Genomic DNA, 22,762 nt, shown 5'->3' with positions numbered 1-22,762 from the left:
GCCTAAATAACAAAAAGCATTTTTTCTCTTATTGCATTCAGAAATCCTTGTTTGGGTATGTTGTAAGATTTGCTGCAATCAACCTCTTTCAGACTAGCTATCTGAAATCTTGGGTGAAAAGCTTGTAACAAAAATCTGGGCTCAGCTGTAGAATCAATAAACTCCCACTTGAAAAGACTGGACCTCAGTAACAATGACCTGCGGGATTCAGGAGTGGAGCTGCTCTGCTACACTGAAGAGTTCACACAGTGACATGGAGATATTCAGGTGAGCGTTCTGTGAATTGCACTATTTATAGTTAACTGCTGTTGATCAGATGCTTGCTGAACATAGAGTAACAGACTTTCTTCTGCTTCCTTAGGAAGTGCAGGAACTATTGAGCATTTTTGGCAAGGTGTGATGCACTGAGGGTCCACGAAATCTGCAGTAATGTGACTGCACTATTTCTAAAATGACTATTTTGTAGTATTTTCAATGATGACTTATGATCCAGTTTCATAAACAAATCTGATGCTTTGGTAACATTAGAAAAACACATCTTTTGTTGATGAATGTGAATACATAATTGCTAATATGCATTCAGAAGTGCTACCACTTAAAATATTAACAATTAGAAATAGTAAACAATTTTCAATGTAGAAACCATTACAATTCATTACTAACAGTTAATAATGTTAGTTTTTATTTAATTTAATTTTAATTTCAATTGTTATACATAAAACAATTCATAATCTTAATAAATAACTACTTAGTAATTGTGTAATTATTATTAAATGGTTCATATATACTTCTAAAAAACATAAATTATCATTAATTGGATTCCTTTTATAAAGTTGTCAATGAGCTTTATAATGTACTTACAGATATTTAGCACAATATTGCTTATGGCACATAAATACAAATACATTGATGTAATTGAGTGAAATATATAGTGCGGCCTATTTTGGGAGGCAGCTGTCGAAGTACATAACATTTTAAGGCACCATTTGCACACTTCCGAGACAAAGGCAGCATTTGGAAGGCAACATAAGTCAACTGTCTTCTAAGGTGCCTTATTTTGACCAAATTTGAAGGCAGCATCACATTAAGGCAATCCTACAATACTGTTCACTGGCTGAGAGATCAATCACTTCCATTTGATAAACATGGCAGATGAAGCGGTCAATGATGCTGACCCATGTGTTTACAAAGGTAAATTATTCCTTGTCTTTTGTTTTTACTGTTTTGACTGACCACTGTATTTGTTTACCATGTTTGTGTTAGTAGATGGCTAGGATTCATTCCTGTGGTTACTTTTAAGCGGTTTGCCTATCTAACATGACCTGACAGGCTGTATTTGTAACTCATTTGATTAAGCGAAGCATTCATTGTGTTTCTTTTAAATTTGTACATATATTCGTAAATGTAATGGATAGGTATTCTCCTAAAATATAAAAATTAATTGTATTTTCAATATTGTGTTCACAAAGTGTAATTTGGACTGAATATAGATAATCAATTCCTGTGTTCTGAATATGTATTTCCAATACTTGTATTTCATTACACCTTAACTCTGTTACTTGAATACAGGTCAGAGATGGGCAGGGTGCACAAATAGGTTTTATCAGTTTTTGAGGTCCACTGGAATTTATGATTTTATATAGTGTTTTTTTTTTTTTTTTAAATAAATTAAATTTTTTTAAATAAAGTACAGAGTAGACATCTACTTCTGAAGTCTTGCTCCGGCTCAGTAGGTGGCGGTAATGCACCTTACATTGGCTAATCGATCGCCATTCACACAGAAGATGAAGAAGAAAAAGAAGAAGAAGTAGTAGTAGTCCACTTTGTTATTAGAGAGAAACGGATGCTGCTTTGTTGAAGGTAAAAGGTTGTTTAGCACTATTTTCCGCTGTTTGCACTGTTTTTAAATCAGTCTTACAGAAATGGGTAGAGAAATGTTCACCTTTGGAAGGAGAGATGTGAGATATGTGAAGTGTGTGAGCTCACACAGAAGCAGCCTTTGTTCAGACTGAGCTGAGGAGGCTACTGTGAGCTCTTAGCTCTGTGGTTTTGTGTGATAATGTATGGGGTGAAGAGAGGTGTATAGAAATCAGTCCTTTTTTTTATTACATTTATTATTTTGTTAACGTTTCGTTTTTATTCCCCTTTTGGCTTTGACTTCATTCTGTTGTGTTGGTTCACTGTTTCTGTTTTACTGTTTCTTACGTCTCTCACTTTGAAGATTTTATTTATTTATTTTTTTTTTTAGATGAAAAAGATCCAACAAGGAGAGAAAACTGCATAAATAAATAAATAAATAAATAAAAAACTGAAAACAAAAAAACTGAAAACTGTAGACAAACCTCAATTCCTATGCTGGGTCAAGTACTCGTGCTTGTTCCTTCTCCTTGTATGTTTACAGACATTGTTTTTACTGCTTTTTTGCTGGGCTTTTACTTCTTAATGGGGGGTACGAGTTAGGTTTGGGTGGGGGAGGGTTGCTGGTTAAGTTTTTTTGTGTGTGGTTTGTATTATTATTTGAAGGTTTTGGGGGTTACTAATGAATAGCTGATTAATTTAAGAGGTGGTCCGAGTGCCTCTGAGCATGTGGGTGTTTGTAAAAGTTAGTCAGTTTTTTTATTCACTTTTACTTACCCGTAAGATGTAATTTTACTTGTCATGTGTCAGGTTGTTGTTAAGCCAACTCACGTAATCCGTTAATTTTTTTGTGTTGCTGATGAACATTGCTTTTTGAAGCTGAGGCACTTTAACAGTGGTTTCACCAAGTAGTTGGACAAATGCGTTAGAACGCTGGCTTGTCTAATATTACCAAGTTTGTTTCAAAGGTTTTTCTTTTTTCAGAAACACCAATCACATTATAAGTACTTAATTTCATTGTTTTATATGGAAGATATTTTACTCAACCTACATTACATACATTGAAATTGGAATTGTAAAAATTATACTCTGTGATCTTTAGACATTGTGGGCACATTTTGTCGCTTACCAACTTCCTCTTGTTGCTTAATGATGGCTCAGAGAGCTACACTGCACAGGCACTGCTGAGCATAAATAAAGCAAGCAATAACTATGTGTTTTGATTTTACTATAATTTTAATCAGACATTGACACATTTCTGATGACCATCATTGAAGTGCTTCAATTATTGTACTTTCTTTGATGTTCCTTAAAGAGCATTCACAGTAGTCAGCAAATATGCACGTCCCCTATTTGTTGTAGTCAGCAGACCAAAACTGTCTTATTATACAAAAAATGTTCATCAACAACAGGAAGAGGAGACAGTGGCACTATTGGGATTGCTTGATTTTTGCTGACCACCTGACACCTGACAAGAACAATTATAGTAAAAATAAAGTGAGTAAAAATGTCTTGGATTTTATAAATACCGACATGACCAGGTGCCGGTGTCTATTGGCTAAGCACAGTAGCAGGTCAAAGCCCACTGCTAGCAGAGAACACAGTACATATTTGGCAAAGCCCACAGACATAGATTTTTTATTGGCAAAAGTTATAAGAACAAAGATAACTGAAAAGTGAAGAGTGCCACGTTTTGCAAATGTTAACATTTGCTTCTTCTTTGCTTATTTGGATTTCTTTAATAGCTTTCAAACAGTATGAAAAAAGGTGAAGGTATGTAAGTTCTGAGGGCTGAGGACATTTGTTTCTCAGCCAGCTCAAGTCTTACTACTGCAGTGGTTTGGTTAAATTACAAGGGAGAGGGGCTCTTGACAATTCGAAAGCAGGGCAATTGGATTCTTTTCGTAAGCGTTCTTGTCACGTTACAAGTCAGCAACATGTGGCCCTCCAAATCTTTCTTTTCCTGACAAAACTACTCTTCAAACGAGGGCCAAGGTGATGTCACCCCAAAACAAGGCAGCTATGTGATATCACGTAAAGTCAAACTGACGTGCGAGCTAATCTAACTTCTACACCAAATACCTACTGTCTCTATACCAGCAGTAGAATCTATAAGCAAGTTCCTAGAGGTATTTGAAAGGATATTTTGACCGGAGGTGTGTGTTTGACCCCCTAATGTAAGTGTTCCTCTTTAAAAAAAAGATTCTACATAAGAACCTGACAAGATGAAATCCTTATTACAAAAGATCTTGTTGTAGTACAGTGCCTTTAGTGGATTAGTAAGCAACCCAGACCACATCATTTCTCTTAAGTGGCAACAGGAATTTTGCTCTGTAGTGCAAGCAATGTTCTTAGTCTTCTCCCCTTGTCTTTAAAAGTCTCCCTTTGCAGATAGTGTCAGAAGGGAAAGAAGAATTGATTGGCCTCTTCTTAGCTATTGGCCTATAGAGAGTTCAGGTGGGATGTAGCTATTCACAAGAGATGTTGAAGAGTAAGCTAACAGTACTTAACCTTGAGGGTTGTCTGCACTTTTTATGATTCTTTTGACAGTTTTCAGCACTACGTCTTACTTTCTGTGGCGTGGGGTAACATGGTGCATAAGGTTTGAATTGCATGCATTCTTCTCACCTAGTATCCAGTGACGAGCAAATAAAAAATTTTAGCTCAAAAAAGGTAGATGACTGAAATTTTCCACAAACAAGTCTGTCAATACCAAAGGGCCAAGGGCATCAACAGGGTTCTATCGAAATTTCCTGCATGTTTCATACATAGTTAACTTGTGTGCTGGGGGTACTGCTCTTAGGCCACATTTTTTGATGGCTTGATGTTGGTAAATTTTAACATAATAATAATAATAATAATAATAATTGGCATACATAGATGCTGGAATAACTAATTTTCTACCTCTTAGAAGAATGTCAGTATTCCTCTAAAAGATTTTCTTTTGCTGTATGGTCTATGTTTTGGCCATCCTTATCATATTAAAATATAACTTTAGTGTAAATTGTGCAACATTTCCATGTTGTTTATAACGCAGAAAATGTATTACTTATTCCATGTTTCAAAAGTCACTACTACTGAATTAAGTTAATTTTAGGTACAAAGACATTGCCCAGATAGTTTTAGGGATTTGAAAAAATACTGAACAGATTGACGTTCAGAAATAATTATTTTAATAATGTTTTGTATTTGTCTGTTAAAGTTTTGTCTGGTAAACCGCTTAACCTGACACAGCTTTTTCCATTTGACTACTTTGATTTCTGACTAGGACTGAATTTTACATTTTCCTATTTTTCCAGGAGAGAATGGCCTCCTCTTCTGAGTCCTTTCCTAGAGCTCTAATTTACTTCCACAACCTCATCAAGAAACCACCAAGCCACCAAGAGGAATGCATCACAATGCTGAAGCCAGAAGAGATTAAATGTGAGGATGAGGTTTCTGAAATCTCCAGTACTCAAACATCATCTGCTACAGGCTGCACAAACCCATCACCAAGACAAACACAAAAAAATACAGGCAAAGGAAAAATTCACCAATGCTCAGAGTGTGGAAGGAGTTTCAGTGCACAATGTCATCTCCAGATACACCAGCGCATTCACACAGGAGAGAGACCGTATCACTGCTCAGAGTGTGAGAAGAGTTTTACTAAACTAAGTAATCTGAAACAACACCTGCTTATTCACACCGGAGAGAAACCATTTCAGTGTTTAGACTGTGGAAAGAGGTTTACTGCACAGAGCCATCTCCAAAGACACCAGCGCATCCACACAGGAGAGAGACCGTATCACTGCACAGAGTGTGGACAGAGTTTTAATGTACAGAGTCATCTCCAAAGACACCTGCGCATCCATACAGGAGAAAAACCATTTCATTGCTCAGAATGTGGACAGAGCTTTACTAGACAGAGTCATCTCCAAATACACCAGCGCATTCACACAGGAGAGAAACCGTATCACTGCTCAGAGTGTGGGAAGAGTTTTAGAGAAAGTGGTACACTCAAGGCACACCAGCGCATTCACACAGGAGAGAAGCCGTATCAGTGCTTGGAGTGTGATATGAGTTTTAATAGACTGAATCATCTGCAAAGACACCTGCGCATTCATGCAGGAGCAAATTCATAATGCTGCTTTTACTGTGGGAGAGGCTTTAGGCCCTGGGTGCTCAATCCTTGTCCTGGAGGTCTACCACCGTGGAGAGTTCAGATCCAATACACATAGCTCTCATATTCAGATGCTCCTGAAGGCCTTCATTATTTGGATCAGGTGTGTTTGATCAGAGGTGGAAATAAGCTGTGCAGGGTGGTAGATCTCCAGGATGAGGATTGGGCACCCCTGCTTTATGCATGTGAGTGTAAAGACACCAAAATGCTTAAAGACATTTCGATATAATGTAAAACTTAAATGTACCATTTTTCAAGATACAAAGAACTTAAGGAGGATTTCCCCCACTTTTTAAATAACATTATAAACTAGAATGTTTATTGTTTTAACAAATTCTCTTGTACAGTACTATGTAAAACTCAAAGACCACTCTTTGCTCATTTCATTTCATTTCATTTCAAGTAAATATTATTTATTTTTCAGTGGCAGGGGAAAACAGAATACATATTTAACAGACAACTACACGAAATCCTTAACAACTAAATATCATTTTTTTGAGTATTTAGTATGTACACTACCTTTATTACAGCTTCCATTCTTTTATGGAGACTTGCTTTTAGATTTTCAAAGAAATCAGCAAGTATATTTTTCTACACCTTTGCAAGCGTAAAGTTTTCACATTTTCTGCTTCACAGTCAAAGAAATGCTAGTTGGTGTCCCACTTTCATCTGTACCTTTTTAATCATTTTTTATTTTCTTTTTGGAAACTCATGTTTTTTCCCTCTTTTTGACTATCCCCTTCCTTTTTTGGCGTTTTATGATTAATTTAAATCTAATCTGCATAGAAATATTTTCCAGAAATGTATAACTTGTAGAAAAGCTGTGTTGCATGTGAATTTTCAGCCTGCTTTGTCCACTTCACTTCATCATACTGGTCTTCATCTGGTGTCGTCAGGGGGAGAAGACAAGAAGAAAAATATCAATGACAGCAAGTTACTGAGTATAAGTGTTAGTAACCTCTCCCCAGTAGCCTCTGCATGTCTTTTCTACACAGTGTACAGTTGTACACATAAGAAGATCACAACCTGAATATCTCACATATACATACCGCATGTAATTATAATTATGATTCAAAACACTAGCAAAACATCTTGTTAGCCAGTGGAAAACTTACTCTGACTGTATCACCACAGTTGTGAGGACACACACAGCAACTGCAAACCTGCCATTAACTTTTACCACCTGTCCAATGATGTGTTCTAAAGGGGGACTTTTCAGCCATGTTATCTTACATTCATGGACTTAAATGGACTTGTTGAAAGATGGGTTTCGGGACACAACACTGTTAATACTTTGAGCTCCATATTCTTGAGGCATTGGATTTTTTAAAATTATATTTCAACAGATTTTAAACTCTGTTGTTCCTGCCGTAATAAATTTACGTTTCCACCCACATTTAGCTTAGATTCTCTCACAATTGTCTCCAGATGTGCCTCTTTACATGTGGTCACACCTGGTCCTGTGACACTATGTGTAATGTGGAAGCTTCGTTGGCAGAATTTAATTATTGATGTTCTTTCAGCCCAAGATGAAATATTTGTAATGCTATTGGCAAATAATTCAATGTTCAGTGTTGTTCTTGTATACTGGATCATTTCACATGTGATTTAAAGGGTTCCATCTACTCACAGTGGGTGATTTGACTGGTTGGCCTCCAATTTAGAAACCCAGCAATTAAAAATATTAAATATTTTAAAGAAATTCTTAAAAAGACTTAGAAATTGAGTGATTGTGCACACTGGTGTAGTATAGCAGGTCCTGTTTCATTATGTTTTATTGTATTTTTTCTGTTATTAATGATGTTAGATTTGCTGCGATTGATCATATCACTGTTTTAACAGAACCTTGTATCTCTGAGGATTTAATTTTACTGCAGAAGGAAAAAACATTTGTTAAATTGTAATGGAAGTTAATCTAATTAAAACAAGTAATTTTCTATTTGTCTATTCATTATGAAGTTTTAACACAATGTAAACGGTAACTGGAGTTTTCAAAATATTAAAAAGTTTTAAAATTACAGTATTTTAAAGAGATGGCGTTTCCGCAACAACAATATTTTCTTAAGTATTCAGTTAAACTCATTTAATCATATTCTTAATCAAATACATTTATTATAGTTAAATATAGTTTGTAGTAAGTAACCAATCTACTGTGTTTTAAGCGCAGACACCTGTTTAATAGCCTCCAAGTTGATCTCAGACTGGTTGTCAGTCTCGTCAGTTCCTATACACTAGACGACGATTGGCCAAAAAGCAATCAAGTGATGGTTCAAACTACTATGAAATGAGTTGATTTTAGGGACGAGTTAGCAAGTGCAGGAGTTGAGAAGCTCTGCTCATTGGTGAAGGACAACAGTGGTCTGTGAGAGACCACTGTGCCCAAGCTGATGACCTTCCTTTCTAGGCCACTTACAGATAAGCCATGGGTTTTTCTATTTTCAACATTTATTTGCTTAGAGTATTTAACCAATGATTCTCTTGTGTGGTTTATCAGCTTTCTCCAGCATTGCAAAAACTTTTGTCTGAAAAGATATTTGAATAAATCTTTTTGACTGATTAATGTTTTTTGGCCCCAACAAGTTTCTTACTGAACAGACTAAGTGTGGCATAATATAAGTACAATGCTTTCTAAGTAGTGTGTATGTATGTGTGTATGTGGCCAAAAAGGTTAGGTAGCCAGTGTGTCCAGCTGAAGGATAGAGAAGGTGACCATGTATACGTTGCCTCAGTACAATTACATCTGTAATTTATGCAGAGATTTCTTATCTCTAGCATTTTTAAAGCACACAGCTTTGGAGAAATTTTCATAAATGTAAATGTTGGTGCTTTTGAGTGCATTACACTATTTGAGGATGTCCTGTTTGTCTTCGTCATGCAAAAACTTGTCATGGAAAAAGAACATTCATTCTTGGTCAAGAAGTGTCAAACATACCTATGTGCTGTCCCCTTTCATGTTTCAGTATGATCAGTGAGTGGCCTTTTTTATGTCAGTTGCAGACTCCTGCAAAGGTTTTGATTTATAGTTTTTCCCAGTAGCTTGAACACTCATTCATTCAGAAGCTATATTCTCCAAACAGTTAACACAAGATACCAAACACATTTGAAAACTGGTCTGGTCCCCACAACACAACACACCATATATTAAAATATGCACAAGGCTTCCTTCATTAAGAGCTTATATTGATTTATTTTCTTCAGAGCAACGGTAATGTGTTTTTAAAAAAAAAAAAAGACATAGAAACCCAATTTCCAGTAAGGTTGGGACATTCTGTAAAATGCAATAAAAACAAGAATCTGAGATTTGTTAATTCTCTTAAACCTTTTATTTAACTAACAAAAATACAAAGAAATTATTTATAATATTTTGGCTGACCATCTTAATTGTATCTTTGTTACACTGTTTTGAAACATTCCATAATAAGCAGGTGAATTGGTATCATTTGAGGGTATCATAATTGGGCTATAAAAGGAGCAAGCCCCAAAGGCTCAGTCTTTGCAATCAAAGATGGGTTGTGGCTCACCACTTTGTGCCAAATTTTGAGAGATGCCAACCAGTTCAAAAAGAACATTTTGCAATGCAAGATTGCGAAGAATTTAGGTCTTTCACTATCTACCACACATAATATTGTGAAAAGATTCAGAGAATCCAGAGAAGTCTCATTCTGTGTATGTAGAAACACTGCTGAGTTCTCTGGGCCCAGTCTCGTCTCCGATGGTTAAAAACACAGTGGAAATGTGTGATAAGATGAATCCACATTTCAGCTTGTTTTTGGGAAAAGATCATTCAGATTGCAAAAGATGCAAAAGCCAGCATCTGTCATGGTATGGGGTGCATCAGTGCCCACATCATGACTGATTTGCATATGTGGGAAGGTACCATTGACAGAGATGTGTTTCCCAGTAACTCCATGGTTATTTCAGCAAGACAATACCAGGCCTCATTCTGTGTGCTACAACACCGTGGCTTTGTAGATACAGAATGTGTCTGCTTGACTTGCCTGCCTGCAGTCCAGTTCTGTCTCATGTTGAAAATGTATGCCGCATCTTGAAGAGTCTAATTTTTAGAAAAGCATTTTTTAGTAAAAATACAATTTGCATGCATATATAGTAATCTTTTAGTCATTCGTCATATCCTAACACCAAAGTCCTGCAAATTTAACAATAATGTGGGTGTGATTTTCAGATCGTCATGTATCACATATAACATTTTGACTCCTGAGGAGAATGTTCAGTTTGATTGTCTCCCAAAAGAGTTTTGTAATGCTGAGATTAATAACTGGCTCATCACATTGATTTAACAGTTTACTCTGTTTTTAGCAGGAACATCAGTGTCTGTACAGAAGATTTGTTACACACTGTGTAGGAAACAGAGGTTTTCACTGCTTTATTTGTTTATTTATTTATGTATTAATAATTTATTTATTGAAAATGGGATGTATAGGGTAGTCGTGTGCTTCTGAAGTCTTAATCTGCACTCCAGCTCAAAAGGTGGCGCTAATGCTCTTTGCCCTGCCCAGCCAACCACCATTCACAAAGAATAACAAAGGATTTGCTGTTCTGTTGAAGGTAAAGCTTTGGGTAATGCTTTTTACCCTGTTTACTCTGTTTTAAAATCACTCTTACAGAGTAATGTTTGCCTCTGAAAAGAAAGATGTAAAATATGTGAACTGTGTGAGCTCACACAGAATCAGCCTCTGTCCAGATTGAGCTGAGGAGGCTAATGTTAGCTCTTAGCTCTGTGTTTTTGGGAGGTAATGTTTTTTCTGTATGGGTTAAAGAGCATCAGAGGTGGGTAAGAATGACCTTTTTCATTCTTTTCATTCTTAGCTCCTTTTTTAGCTTTGACTTCATTCTGTTGTGTTGGTTCAGCTCCTGAACTCTTTTATGGCTTCTCACAACTCTGACTTTGGTGATTTACCCTTTTATTTTAGACCATAAAGCTCCAACAAGGAGAGAGGACAAACAGTCACAAACTTCAGTTCCTAATAGATAAATGCTGGCTGGACTAGTTGTGCTTGGTGCTGCTTGTATGTTTACAGAAGTTGTTTTTACTGCTATTACTGTTTTTGTTAGGCTGTGTTTACTTCTTGATGGGGGTGATAGTTTGGGTGGGTGAGGGTTGCTGGTTAAGTTTGGGTGGGGAAGGTGCTAGTTAAGTTTTTTGATTTGATTTGTTTGTATTTTGAAGATGGTGGTCGGTTCCCTATGTAGCTAACGTCTGCTTGAAAACTCCTTATTGTCGCTTGATGACTCCATATACTAATTACCATATTCATGATGTCATTAAGTCATGTTTGCATTCTGTCTAGTGTCAGCTCTTTACATCTGGTTGCTTCTCTTGTATTGTATTTTAATACAGCCAAGCTCCCAATAAAGCTGTTCTCGTTTACATGTTTTTCTGCTTCTGTTGAAAGACAATGGGACGAGTATGAAATACTGACTGAAATGCAGCCTATTAAGACTACAGGTTAAGCAGCTGTCACTTTTAAGCCATTTGCAAGCTGCTGCTCTGCACTACTAAAATTCAGATTTTATAACCGTGACATCATCTGAAATAATCACCATATACATACTTTGAAGCTAACAACTGTGCTGTGATTTTGGTCACGTTTACATGCCAAGTGATCACTCAGAGAAAAAGTTAGAAGCAACCGAATATTTATCTTATTTGTTTGCTCACGCTAAACCCCTGTGTGATGATGTATGGAAGACTGTTTTTGCCCCTGGTGAAAGTCTAAATAATGCTTTTCATAATTATGACTTAGTATCTCACAAATATAACATTGCATCTCATTATTATGACTTGCAATCTCATAATAATGGATTCTATAATGAGTTTCTTATAATTATGACTTAATATTTCATAATAATTACTAATCAAGAATTTATTATGAGAAAGTAAATCAAGTTAGAATTATAAGAAATTGTCAGTTATAATATTAAATCTCATAAAGATGAGATACTAAGTCATAATGGCGATGCTAAGTCATTATTATGAGAGGTCATAATTGTGAAATTAAGGTTTATTTTTGAGATATTATCATTTTAATAATGCTTCATTTTTGTCTGTGAAGGTTCTATCGTGTAAACCCAGTGTGACACTTTTTTCCATTTGACCACTTAATTTGTGAACAGGTTATGCGTTTGTCATTGTTTTATTACATTTGACACTGAATTTTCCGTTTTCCTATTTTTTTTTTCCAGGAGAGAATGGCCTCTGAGTCCCCTCCAGCTCCTAGTGTCCACTTTCCTACAGTATTAACTGGCTTCCACAACCACCTCAAGAAATCACCAAGCCACCAAGAAGAAGGCATCACAATGTTGAAGCCAGAAGAGATTAAATGTGAGGATGTGGTGTCTGAAATCTCCAGTACTCAAACATCTTCTGCTACACTCTGCACCAACCCATCACCCAGCATCACACATGATGAGGTGATTATTCCTGCAGATCTTATTATTTATTATATTAATGTGTTATTGGTAAAAAGGCAGAGCCCCAAATTATGAAATAATTTTTGAATTTATTTTTGAGTCTCTTAAAGCTGCACTACGTAAGACCTCTCTGGTAGAAGAGATGTGTAATTGCATGCAATTGTTTTGTAGCATTGGTTGAGCCTCGGTTGTGCTTTTTTTTTTGTTAGAGGTTCCCAATCTCTCTGCTCACATTAACATACTCTGTTCATTCTAACATACACTGTACATGCAAAAGAACACCTTTTAGAAGAACACAACTGCACACAATTAGTCATTAGACAAAAAAAGTCTTGAAGAACGCAGACAACCCTCACAGAGTACTTATAGCTTGCTGTTCCACATCTCTTGTGAATGGCTTTGGCCAATCTGAACTCTCTATAGATCGGTGGCTAAGAAGAGGCCAACCAGATCTTTGTTCCCTTCTAAAACTCCAGGTGCCTGACAAAAGATGTTTAAAAACTGAACATGTGGAGAAGACTAAGCACACACACACATTGTGCTTTGTCTCTGCTATGTCTTATCAAGTGAAAATATGTTAAATCTTTTACTCAATATACCTAATATTTCTCATTTTGAGACTGTTGTGCGCTTACTAATAAAGGCACTGAATTAGAGCAACAAGTTCCAAGATCTTTTGTGATAATGATTTTATGTTGTCAGCTTTTTATGTCAGAGCTAGAATGTCAAACTCTTCCCCCCCTTTGGAACACATGGTGGGGGCCATTATAATTTTCCTTTTTAACATGTGCAAGATATTCATGCTCAGTGTAAAATACTCAATGTTTCCAGGGTCTTTGCAACACAGAAAACATATTATCTATTACACATTTCAAAAGCCACTACTATTAAAGTAAATGAATCTTAGGTAAGTGTTGATGTTCCCAGTATAGGTTAAGGATCTCTCAAACAATACTGATCAGACTGATAATTAGATATAATTATTATAATAATCCTTAATATTTTTCTGTAAAATGGTAAACCCCTGACAAAGCTTGACACAGCTTTTTCCATTTGACTGCTGTGATTTCTGACCAGTGAAGGGATATAGACTCCCGTAATCCACTTTGAATCTTTTTTAATGTAGAGTATTTGCTTAAGAATATGTTCCTAGAAATAATAGTTCTTTGGCGTTTGTGTCTCTGTGAGCTTTATGTTCCTTGAGAAGAACACTCTGACATGAGATAAGAGCTTGTTATGCCCATCTATGAGCTATTTTAGCAGATGTACTGGAACCACTCAGGGTCATGAAGTGAATCACAAATCACGTATTTGCTTAAGTTTGATTTACACGTAAAATGATTTCAAACTTCACATTTACATGAGAGTGTGCTATAACAAAAAATTACACTTTGCAAAGAGAAATATGTTTATAAATTAGAAAAATAAGAGTTAATTAATAAAAACCAACAGAACCACTAAGAATGTTGGAAGGCTTCATCAGAAAGATTCATCAGTCTGTAGGACTTATCCAAATAAACTGATCTTAACTAGAGCTACCTTAGTAACTAAGAACTATACAAGAAATATTCAATTATAAAGTTTTACCTGGATAAATACATGCATAACTGGGTAAAAAGTGATCATTGGGGAACCTTCAAGGCCTGACTGAGAGCGACTCTTGCTGACATCTTTAAGAAGGACTCTATCCTTTATCTCACCAATGACTCTGTTCAATTTGTTCCTGAGTCCATCCAAGTCTGCATTTTAGCAATTCTGATTTGTAACCATGAATCAGCAATTGTGCATGTAAATTGTCTATTTTGCATATAATTTGCATAAAGCTATAACTGCTTTGATCAAATCTATGTATGTTAGATGGGGATGACACCTGTGGGTGCTCTCACCCCCACCATTCACTCTTTCTAAATTTTTAGCTTAATTTTATGCTGTGATATATTACCCAACACCAGGTTATGCGGTTGTCAGTGCTTTATTACATTTGACACTGAATTTTACATTTTCCTATTTTTTCCAGGAGAAAATGGCCTCCTGTTCTGAGACCTCTCCGGCTCCTACTGTCCACTTACCTGCAGTTCTAATTTACTTCAACAACCACATCAAAAAACCACCAAACTACCAAGAAGAACACACCACAGTGTTGAAGCCAGAACAGATTAAAAGTGAGGATGTGGTGTCTGAAATCTCCAGTACATCTAGTACACTCGGCACCAACCCAGTATCCAGAGGAACTCATGATGAGGTGATTTTTCCTGCAAAACCTGTTTACTTATCACTTATTATAATATTATATTGATAGACAGGCAGAGCCTCAAAGTGTGTGAAATAAAGTTTGAGTTAAAGCAGGAAACTTCAGCAGAACCAAGGTGATGCCCTTGGCCCTATGAAATTGACAGAATTGTTTGTGGCAAATCATAGGCATATGACTTATATATAATATAACCCCATTTCTGAATTTCAGCTACTTCTGCATATTGCGTATTTCCCGTCACTCTCTTTGCCAGTTGCTGTAAGGAAATTTGAAAAAATGTAATCTCCCACCTTAGTAGAATTTAAACTTTATTCTTGCATAAAATCACATCTGAAAACAGTATTAAATGTTGTTTACTTCCATTTTAGAACAAGTATTTGTCTCAGTTTGAAAGTCTTGCTGGTTAAATTCTGAGGTTACAGAAAACCTGAAATGATCAAAGGTGGTCGATATTGAGGGAAGCCCATAATTCTAACAGTATTTGTGTCAAAGTAAACAAAATTACTGGAAAAATATCTTCTTTAAAAGTTAAAGGAATTTTGGACATGACACACGTATCTCCTGAAAAACATTAATTTGGGTTAGTAAAGTGCTTTCATTTATTTAGTTAGCTTAGATTACTGAATTTTTTGTTTGTTTGTTTGTTTGTTTTGAGCTTGCCAATAGCTGGCATGTTTATGCTATAGGTATTTTTAAGCTGAGATTAGTATTTGCTCTCCATGGGATTCTAGATAATGTGGGTGCTTGCGGGTCAAAGCCTTTGCCAAATCCCAAAGCCAAAAGAAAGGTAGATAGAGTGGTGAAAACTGCCAAGAGCAAGGACAAACCTCAAAGAGTATTATTAGCTTACTGTCCCACATCTCTTGTGAAAGGCTACAGCCAATCTGTACTCTATGAGACGGTTGCTAAGATGCCAACTAATTCTTTGTTCCCTTGTGAAAAGGAGACGTTTAAAGACTGAACATGTGGAGAAAACTAAGTACGCACATTGCTTGCGATAATCTCTGATGCCACTGAAGACTAGTAATGTGGTCTAGGTTGCGGACTAATCCACTAAAGGCACTGGTAATACAACAACAACAAGCTCAAAGATCTTTGATTTCTGTGGACCGTCATAACAGCTATGAAAGCTTACCTGCCATCATTACATCAATAGTGCTAACTATGGATTAAGCATAACACATTTGTATTTGTGTAGTTGTTGAACTGATTGAAGTAAATAATTTCTAGTCTCAGAGTGTACCAGAACCTACCAGAATTTTCTTGTTAATCACTTACATTTTCATCTAGGAGTGATGCAGCTGGACCCCGCTACATGGGGTTGGTTTTTTCACTGCTAATTAATTTTCATGTCTGCAGATGTTTGCCCCCACTAACACAGACCTCAAGCCTAAAGGGAATAATGAGTAATACCAACAAATCACAACTATGCTCCTTAGCAGAAGTTTGTGACTAATCTCTAATAAAGAACATCTACCCCTATTGGAAAAACCTCCTCATCAAAGTACCCTTTCAAAGCACATCCAGTATAATACCTGAACAAGAACCTCACCTGTTAAGAAGCACTATATCTTATGAAGGATTTTTATTTACCTGTCACCCTCAGACTTGCCTAAAGCTTCATGAGTGTGTGTATGGCTGTGATTGTTAAAAGGAAAACAGGTGTATGTCTGTCCATGCTCTGACATAGGTTATCTCCAGGAGTGGACCACACCAGGGACATTTTTTGGTCAGCCAGCTAAAGTTTCTTGCTCCTACAGTGGTTCTTTTAAATTATTAGTAAGACTGGCTCTTGAGCAAACAAAAGCTGGGCACTAGAGTTCTCTCCATGAGGGGTCTTGTCACACTATAAGTTAGTAACATGTAGCTCTATGAGTCTTTCTACTCCAGACAGTGCAGACTACTCTTCAAAATCAAATCAAATACCTAGTGTGTCTATCTCAGCAGTAGAACCTGTAAGCAACTTGATAAGGTAAGTTCTTAGAGACCTTGAAATGGATGTTCCCACTAGGATGTGTGTTCAAGCCCCTGATGTAAATGTTCCTCTTCAAAAAAGGTTTAGCTATTCAAGCTCTGACATAATAAGAACCTGAAAAGATCTTGTTGCTGAAATACAGTGTCTTTAGTTGATCAGTAAGCAACCCAGACCACATTGCTACTCTTGAGCTGCAACAGGGATTTTGCTTTGTATTGCATGCAGTGTGTGTGTGTCTTGGTCGTCTCTTATGTTCAGTCTTCAGTCAAACATCTTTTGTTGGGCAGGTGGTGTTACAAAATGGAACGACACCAGTAGTTTTTTCACAGCGATCGACGCTGCGAGCAGAGCTAGTGGAGGACGTAAACAAAGCTGGGCTTCTTTGGACACCCTAGCTATTTTTAGCCAACTTTCGCTCGCTCAACAACAAAATGGATTTGCTCAGGCTCAGAGTGACTGCACAACGTGAGATGCAGGAATGCTGCTTTTTAATTCTGTCTGAAACATGGCTTCACAGCACCATCCCCAACTGGACACTTGACGGCCTAACCTGCTTCAGTGCAGACAGAAACCTTTCATCTGGGAAAACCAGAGGAGGCAGACTGTGCATCTACGTGAATAAAATTTGGTGATTGAACGCTTCTTTTTAGCTACCGTTCTGTAGCAGTTGAATAACAATAATCAATGTTATTTACCACTGTTATTTACCAAGAAAACTGTTATTTACCAAGAAAACTCTCTACCATCTTTATCCTTGAAGGACAAGTTGGGGTCACTCTGTGATGCTGTCACCTCAATTCAAAACACCCTAAGAGTTTCATTATTGTCACGGGTGACACCGACGTTAATTTGAGGAACATTTTCCAAAAATTTTACCAGCATGTTTCCATCCCAACAAGGGAACAGAATACACTGGACCAAACAGCTTCTATGAAGCATTTTGAAGCATCCAACACTGAGGTAGCAGTGAGGATCTTCCCTCCCCAAGGGACCAGGTGCTGTCTTGTGAATACAGCTGATGTGAGGAGAACCCTGCTGAGGTGAACCCACATAAAGCTGCAGGCCCTTATAACATTCCTGAGCATGTGCTCAAGGAATGTGCCCACCAGCTTGCTGCTGTCTTCACAGACATTTTCTGCATCTCCCTGGAGCAGGCTGCTATCCCAACAAGCTTCAAACAAGCCACCATCATTCCAGCGCCAAAAAGGTCTTCTGCCACCAGCCTTAATGTCTACAGTTTGGTTGCTCTAACCGTAATTGTCGTGAAGTGCTTGAAGCACCTGGTTATGACTCACATTAAGCATTCCAATCCATCAACACTGGAGCCCCATCAATATGCCTACAGGTGAAACTGCTCCACTAAGGATGCCGTATCCACAGTCATCCATCTGGTCTTATCACACTTCGACAACAAGGACACTTATGTTAGAATGCTGTTTTTGGACTTCAGCTTAGCATTCATCATCATCATACCCAAGAAGTTAGTCAGCAAACTCTACTCACTTGGACTCAACTCATTTCTCTGTAACAGGATTCTAGACTTTTTGAGTAACAGACCTCAGACAGGATCAGGATCAGTCATGATCCAGAACAGATTATTCGATTCCATCAATCTGAACACCGGAGCCCCCCAGCGCTGTGCAGTGAATCCTCTGCTGTACATCCTGCTCACTCATGACTACATTGCCATGAAACATCAGAGGAATCACATGCTGAACTTTGCTGATAATTCTACAGTTGTAGGGCTCATCTCCAACAATGATAAGACAGCCTACAGAGAGAAAGCGAGGCAGCTGGAGTTCTGGTGCACAGGCAGCAATCTCTTTGTGAATGTGGCCAAGACAAAAGGGATGTCTGTAGATTTCAGAAGGTCACAGATGACACACACCCCTCTGCATGTCAACGGAACAGTGGTGGAGACAGTTCACAACTTCAAGCTCCTGGGACTGCATATCACTGTAAATCTCTGCTGTTCCCTGCAAATCTTTTCCTCAGTGAAGATGGCACAACAGCACCTCTACTTGCTAAGGCGACTAAAGAGGGCTGGCCTGTGAACACCCATCCTTGATGCTTATACAAAAGCATCATAGAGAGCACCCTCACCTGCAGCATCGCTGTCTGGTGTGGAATCTGCTCCATCTCAGACAGAAAAGCACTGCAGTGGGTAGTGCAGTCCAGTCCATCAAAGGGTCAAGCTTCCCTGCTATCAAGGGCATCTACACCAAACGGTGTAAAAGGATCAGGAAGGATCCCTCTCATCCATCACACAGGCTGTTTACACCACACCCATCTGGAAGAAGACTACAGAGCATCAGGGCCAAGTCCTCCAGACTCAAGAACAGTTTCTTCCCACAGGCAGTCAGACTGCTGAACGGATCTGTCTAATGGACCTTTATTCTCATTGAACTACTACCTGAGCCATACTACTCACCTTATCTGCCGCACTTGAACTTCTGCACTCGTAACTACAGGTCTAGTTATTGTATATTTAGAGAGGAATTTATTGTATAGTGTTGTAAAGTTTGTATTTATTGTACTTATTGTCTGCTTCTGTTCTGTGTTCAATGTACCACTGTGTCCTGGAGAAACTACATTAGCCATTTTCTCATAGAATTAAGATTGGTTGCAGTCTTCACAAGAGATATGGAACAGTAAGCTAACAGTACTATTTGATGGTTGCCTGCACTTTTGACAGTCCTCACCTCTGTCTTCTTTTTTCTTGGCTTGGGGTAACATGGTGCATAAAGATTGGCAAAGGATTTGAATTACAAGCAACCATATTATTGAGTATCCTAAGACGAGCAAATACAAATTTCAGTTCAAAAAGGTAAATGCTTTTGATTTGCTGCAAACAAGTCTGAGAATTCCATTGGGCCAAGGGCATCAACCGGGTTTTATTAACTTGCGTGCCACACAAACTGTACTGCTGTTGGGCCACATTTCTCAATGTTCTTGGTCATTTTGGCTAATAATGATGGCATACATAGTTGCTAGAATGACTTGTAAATTGTGTGTCTTTTGAAAGAACTGTTCTTCTAAAAGGTGCTTTTCTTTTGCATGTATGGTCTATGTTAATGTGCTAGCTTTTGAATGTTTGCCCATCCTTGATCACAGTGAAGTATAACTTTCCTTTTTCACATGTGCAAGATAGGATGAACATGCTCAGTGTAAAATACCCAACAATTCAATGCTATTAGTAACTCAGACAGTGTATTATGTATTCCACATTTCAAAAGCCACTACTGTTTAATTAAATTATTTGCGTAGGTATTGGCCTGATAGTTTTAGGGACTCTCAAATACTACTGAACTAAAACTGCTGAACAGATAATTAGGTTTGATTATAATAATATAATATTAATGTTCATATTTGCCTGCATAAATTCTGTCTGATAGACCCCACAGCTTGACACAACTTTTTCCATTTGACTACTTTGATTTCTGACCAGGTTAGGCTTTTTTATGTTGAATTTTACATTTTCCTATTTTTCCAGGAACAAATGGGCTCATCTTCTCCTGCTCCTAGTGTCCAGATTCCAGCAGTTCTAATTTACTTCCAAAACCACAGCAACAAACCACCAAGCCATCAAGAAGAGTGCAAGACAGTTATAAAGCCAGAAGAGATTAAAAGTGAGGATGTGGTGTCTGAAATCTCCAGTACTCAAATATCATCTGCTACACCTTGCATCAACCCATCACCCAGACAAACACAAAAAAATACAGACAAAGGATTAATTCACCAGTGCTCAGAGTGTGAAAGGAGTTTTACTACACCAAGTCATCTCCAAATGCACCAGCGCATTCACACAGAAGAGAAACCGTATCAGTGCTTATGGTGTGAGAAGAGGTTTACTAAACCAAACAATCTACAACAACACCAGCGCATTCACACTGGAGAGAAACCATTTCAGTGCTTAGACTGCGGACAGAATTTTAGTAGACAGAGTCACCTAAAAAGACACCAGCACATTCACACAGGAGAGAAACCCTCACACTGCTCAGAGTGTGGACAGAGTTTTACTTGTCATAGTGATCTCCGAAGACATCAGCGCATTCATGCAAGAAAGAGACCATACCCCTGCTCAGAATGTGGACACAGTTTTACCAGACAGAATGATCTCTACAGACACCAGCGCTTTCACACAGAAAAAAAACATATCACTGCTTAGTGTGGACAGAGTTTTAGAGAGAGTGGAACCCTCAAGGTACATGTCAGAAAAAATGTATGACTGTTTAGAGCAGTGGTCTCCAACCCTGGTCCTGGAGAGCTACGTTTCTGCAGTCTGCTTTAGACTTTAATGATTGGCTGCATCAGATAGATGAGTGTTAGGTATGGGAAGGAAACTATACTCTGCTGGAAATAGTGCTCCAGGACTGGGGTTGGAGGCCAGCGTCCGAAGAGCTTTAGAAATGGAGGTATTCTCAAAACACACCAGCGCGTTCACACAGGAGAGAAACCGCATCGGTGCATGGAGTGTGATGAGAATTTCAGTGAGCTGAATCATTTTGAAAGATGTCTTTGCATTCATGCAGAAGAAAAATCACAACACTATGTATGCTGTGGGAGGAACTTCAGGCATTTAAATTTAAATATGCACAAATGCTTTAAAAGAATACAATGTAGTATAAAATTTAAATTTAAGAAAACAATGAAGACTTTTTTCCATTTTTATATTATACAGCATGCAACTTAACAACTTAAAATGGCCATTAGGTAAAAATTATTCAGTTTGCAGTGGTAGAGAGAAAAAAATATTTACAGAAAACTACACAAAAGTAGTTTTTCAGTATTTACTGTGTCCATTTTTACTTTTATTACAGCTTCCGTTCTTTTCAGGAGGCTCATTTTTAGTTTCTCAAAGAAATCAGGAGATATATTTTTCCACACCTCCCAAATTCAATCTGTGAGCTTGGTAGCATTTTCTGCTTCTCAATCCAAATAATCCCAAACATATTAATTGATTTTAAGGTCTGGAGCAAGAGTGGAGCTTGACTTTTCTTCTGTCTCTCTCATTAATTCTTTAAGAAGTACTATTTATCCAATGATGATGGTGTCGGAGAAAGAAATAGGAGACACTTCATTCAATCAGAAGCATGCATTTACTGGAAGTCCCGTCCCTCCGACCAGTTTGAACCATGGATGTTCTGCCCCTGGATATCACACCTTCCTACCACTCAAATGTTTTTTTTCTGGAAACCCTGCTCTTTCTTTCATTAGCCATTTTTTTGGAAAGCACAAACCTTCAGCCGTTTTTAACCAGTCATTTTGAACAGATAATAACTTACTCAACCACATCCTCAACTGTTTTTTATTTATATATTTTTTCATCTCTGTAAAACCCTGCCCCATAACACTTTTTGTTAGTCATTTTGAGTTGCTACTACACCAGCCTCGAAATAAAATTTCTTGCCAAATTTTAAAGGATGCTGACCAATCAGGTTGTTGTATTCAGCCCTATAGTATGATTAAACTCTGCCCATTGATCCATGATTCTTTGTGCAAAAGTATTTGTGTTATTGTTTCAAGAGGATCTAAGAAGCTAAAGCGAACATCCTGGATGCACTAAATAAGCCAGTGACATGTCTAGGACAACTTTGCGACTCATTGAGTCAGACAAGTATGTGTGGTGACTATCGAACAGGAGCTACAATAGGAACCTTTTTGAGGAAGAAAAAGACATCAAAACCATCTTCAGCAGCCAGCCAGTGTTGGAGGGATATCATAGACAAATTCATCCTGCATCAGAATGATTAGTGCAGTTTCAAGAAATACTGCGCTGAATTATACTATTATATGAACTACAGATGCATAGAATGTGAACCTAATTACAAGATCTTCATAGTACCAATGGAAACCTTTAGGTCATCAGATTTTTTTTGTTGGATTTTTTTTAGATGAATAACAATGTAAATCTATTTCACATAATTAGATTTCTGAGTTTGTAACAATAAAACCTGTCAAATGAGTCAAGGGTATTACGATAATACAGAACAACTGGTTCAGGAAATGGGTTATTATTAAATTCCATTGAAATAAAAATGAAGAGATTAATCATTACAATGTGTCATAATTTATTAATATTTATGTC

General features: G+C 37.4%; 2 protein-coding genes across 4 annotated transcripts; both read left to right on the top strand.

The window, feature by feature from the left end:
• The first annotated feature begins 1,775 nt into the window (after window positions 1–1,775).
• LOC118812803 (gastrula zinc finger protein XlCGF49.1-like) lies at window positions 1,776–7,836 on the top strand. Its single transcript, XM_036577932.1, has 2 exons — window positions 1,776–1,860; window positions 5,157–7,836. The coding sequence occupies exon 2, from the start codon at window positions 5,163–5,165 to the stop codon at window positions 5,976–5,978; it is 816 nt and encodes a 271-aa protein (XP_036433825.1). The 5' UTR covers window positions 1,776–1,860; window positions 5,157–5,162; the 3' UTR covers window positions 5,979–7,836.
• A 2,563-nt stretch (window positions 7,837–10,399) lies between these two features.
• Window positions 10,400–22,684, top strand: LOC118812776 (zinc finger protein 3 homolog). 3 transcript variants are annotated; one of them, XM_036577893.1, is made up of 4 exons: window positions 10,400–10,582; window positions 12,221–12,448; window positions 14,466–14,690; window positions 20,168–22,684. In XM_036577893.1, the coding sequence occupies exons 1-4, from the start codon at window positions 10,514–10,516 to the stop codon at window positions 20,840–20,842; spliced, it is 1,197 nt and encodes a 398-aa protein (XP_036433786.1). In that variant the 5' UTR covers window positions 10,400–10,513; the 3' UTR covers window positions 20,843–22,684. The 3 variants fall into 3 exon arrangements, with proteins under 3 accessions (XP_036433786.1, XP_036433785.1, XP_036433787.1); XM_036577892.1 differs by lacking the exon at window positions 10,400–10,582 and adding an exon at window positions 10,594–10,808; XM_036577894.1 differs by lacking the exon at window positions 10,400–10,582 and adding an exon at window positions 10,596–10,804.
• The last annotated feature ends 78 nt before the right edge of the window (window positions 22,685–22,762 follow it).

Source organism: Colossoma macropomum, unplaced genomic scaffold (genome assembly GCF_904425465.1).
Source record: "Colossoma macropomum unplaced genomic scaffold, Colossoma_macropomum, whole genome shotgun sequence".
Classification (NCBI taxonomy): Eukaryota; Metazoa; Chordata; class Actinopteri; order Characiformes; family Serrasalmidae; genus Colossoma; species Colossoma macropomum.
Note: the sequence above shows the minus strand (reverse complement) of the source record. Positions and strands in the feature narration are given on the sequence as shown.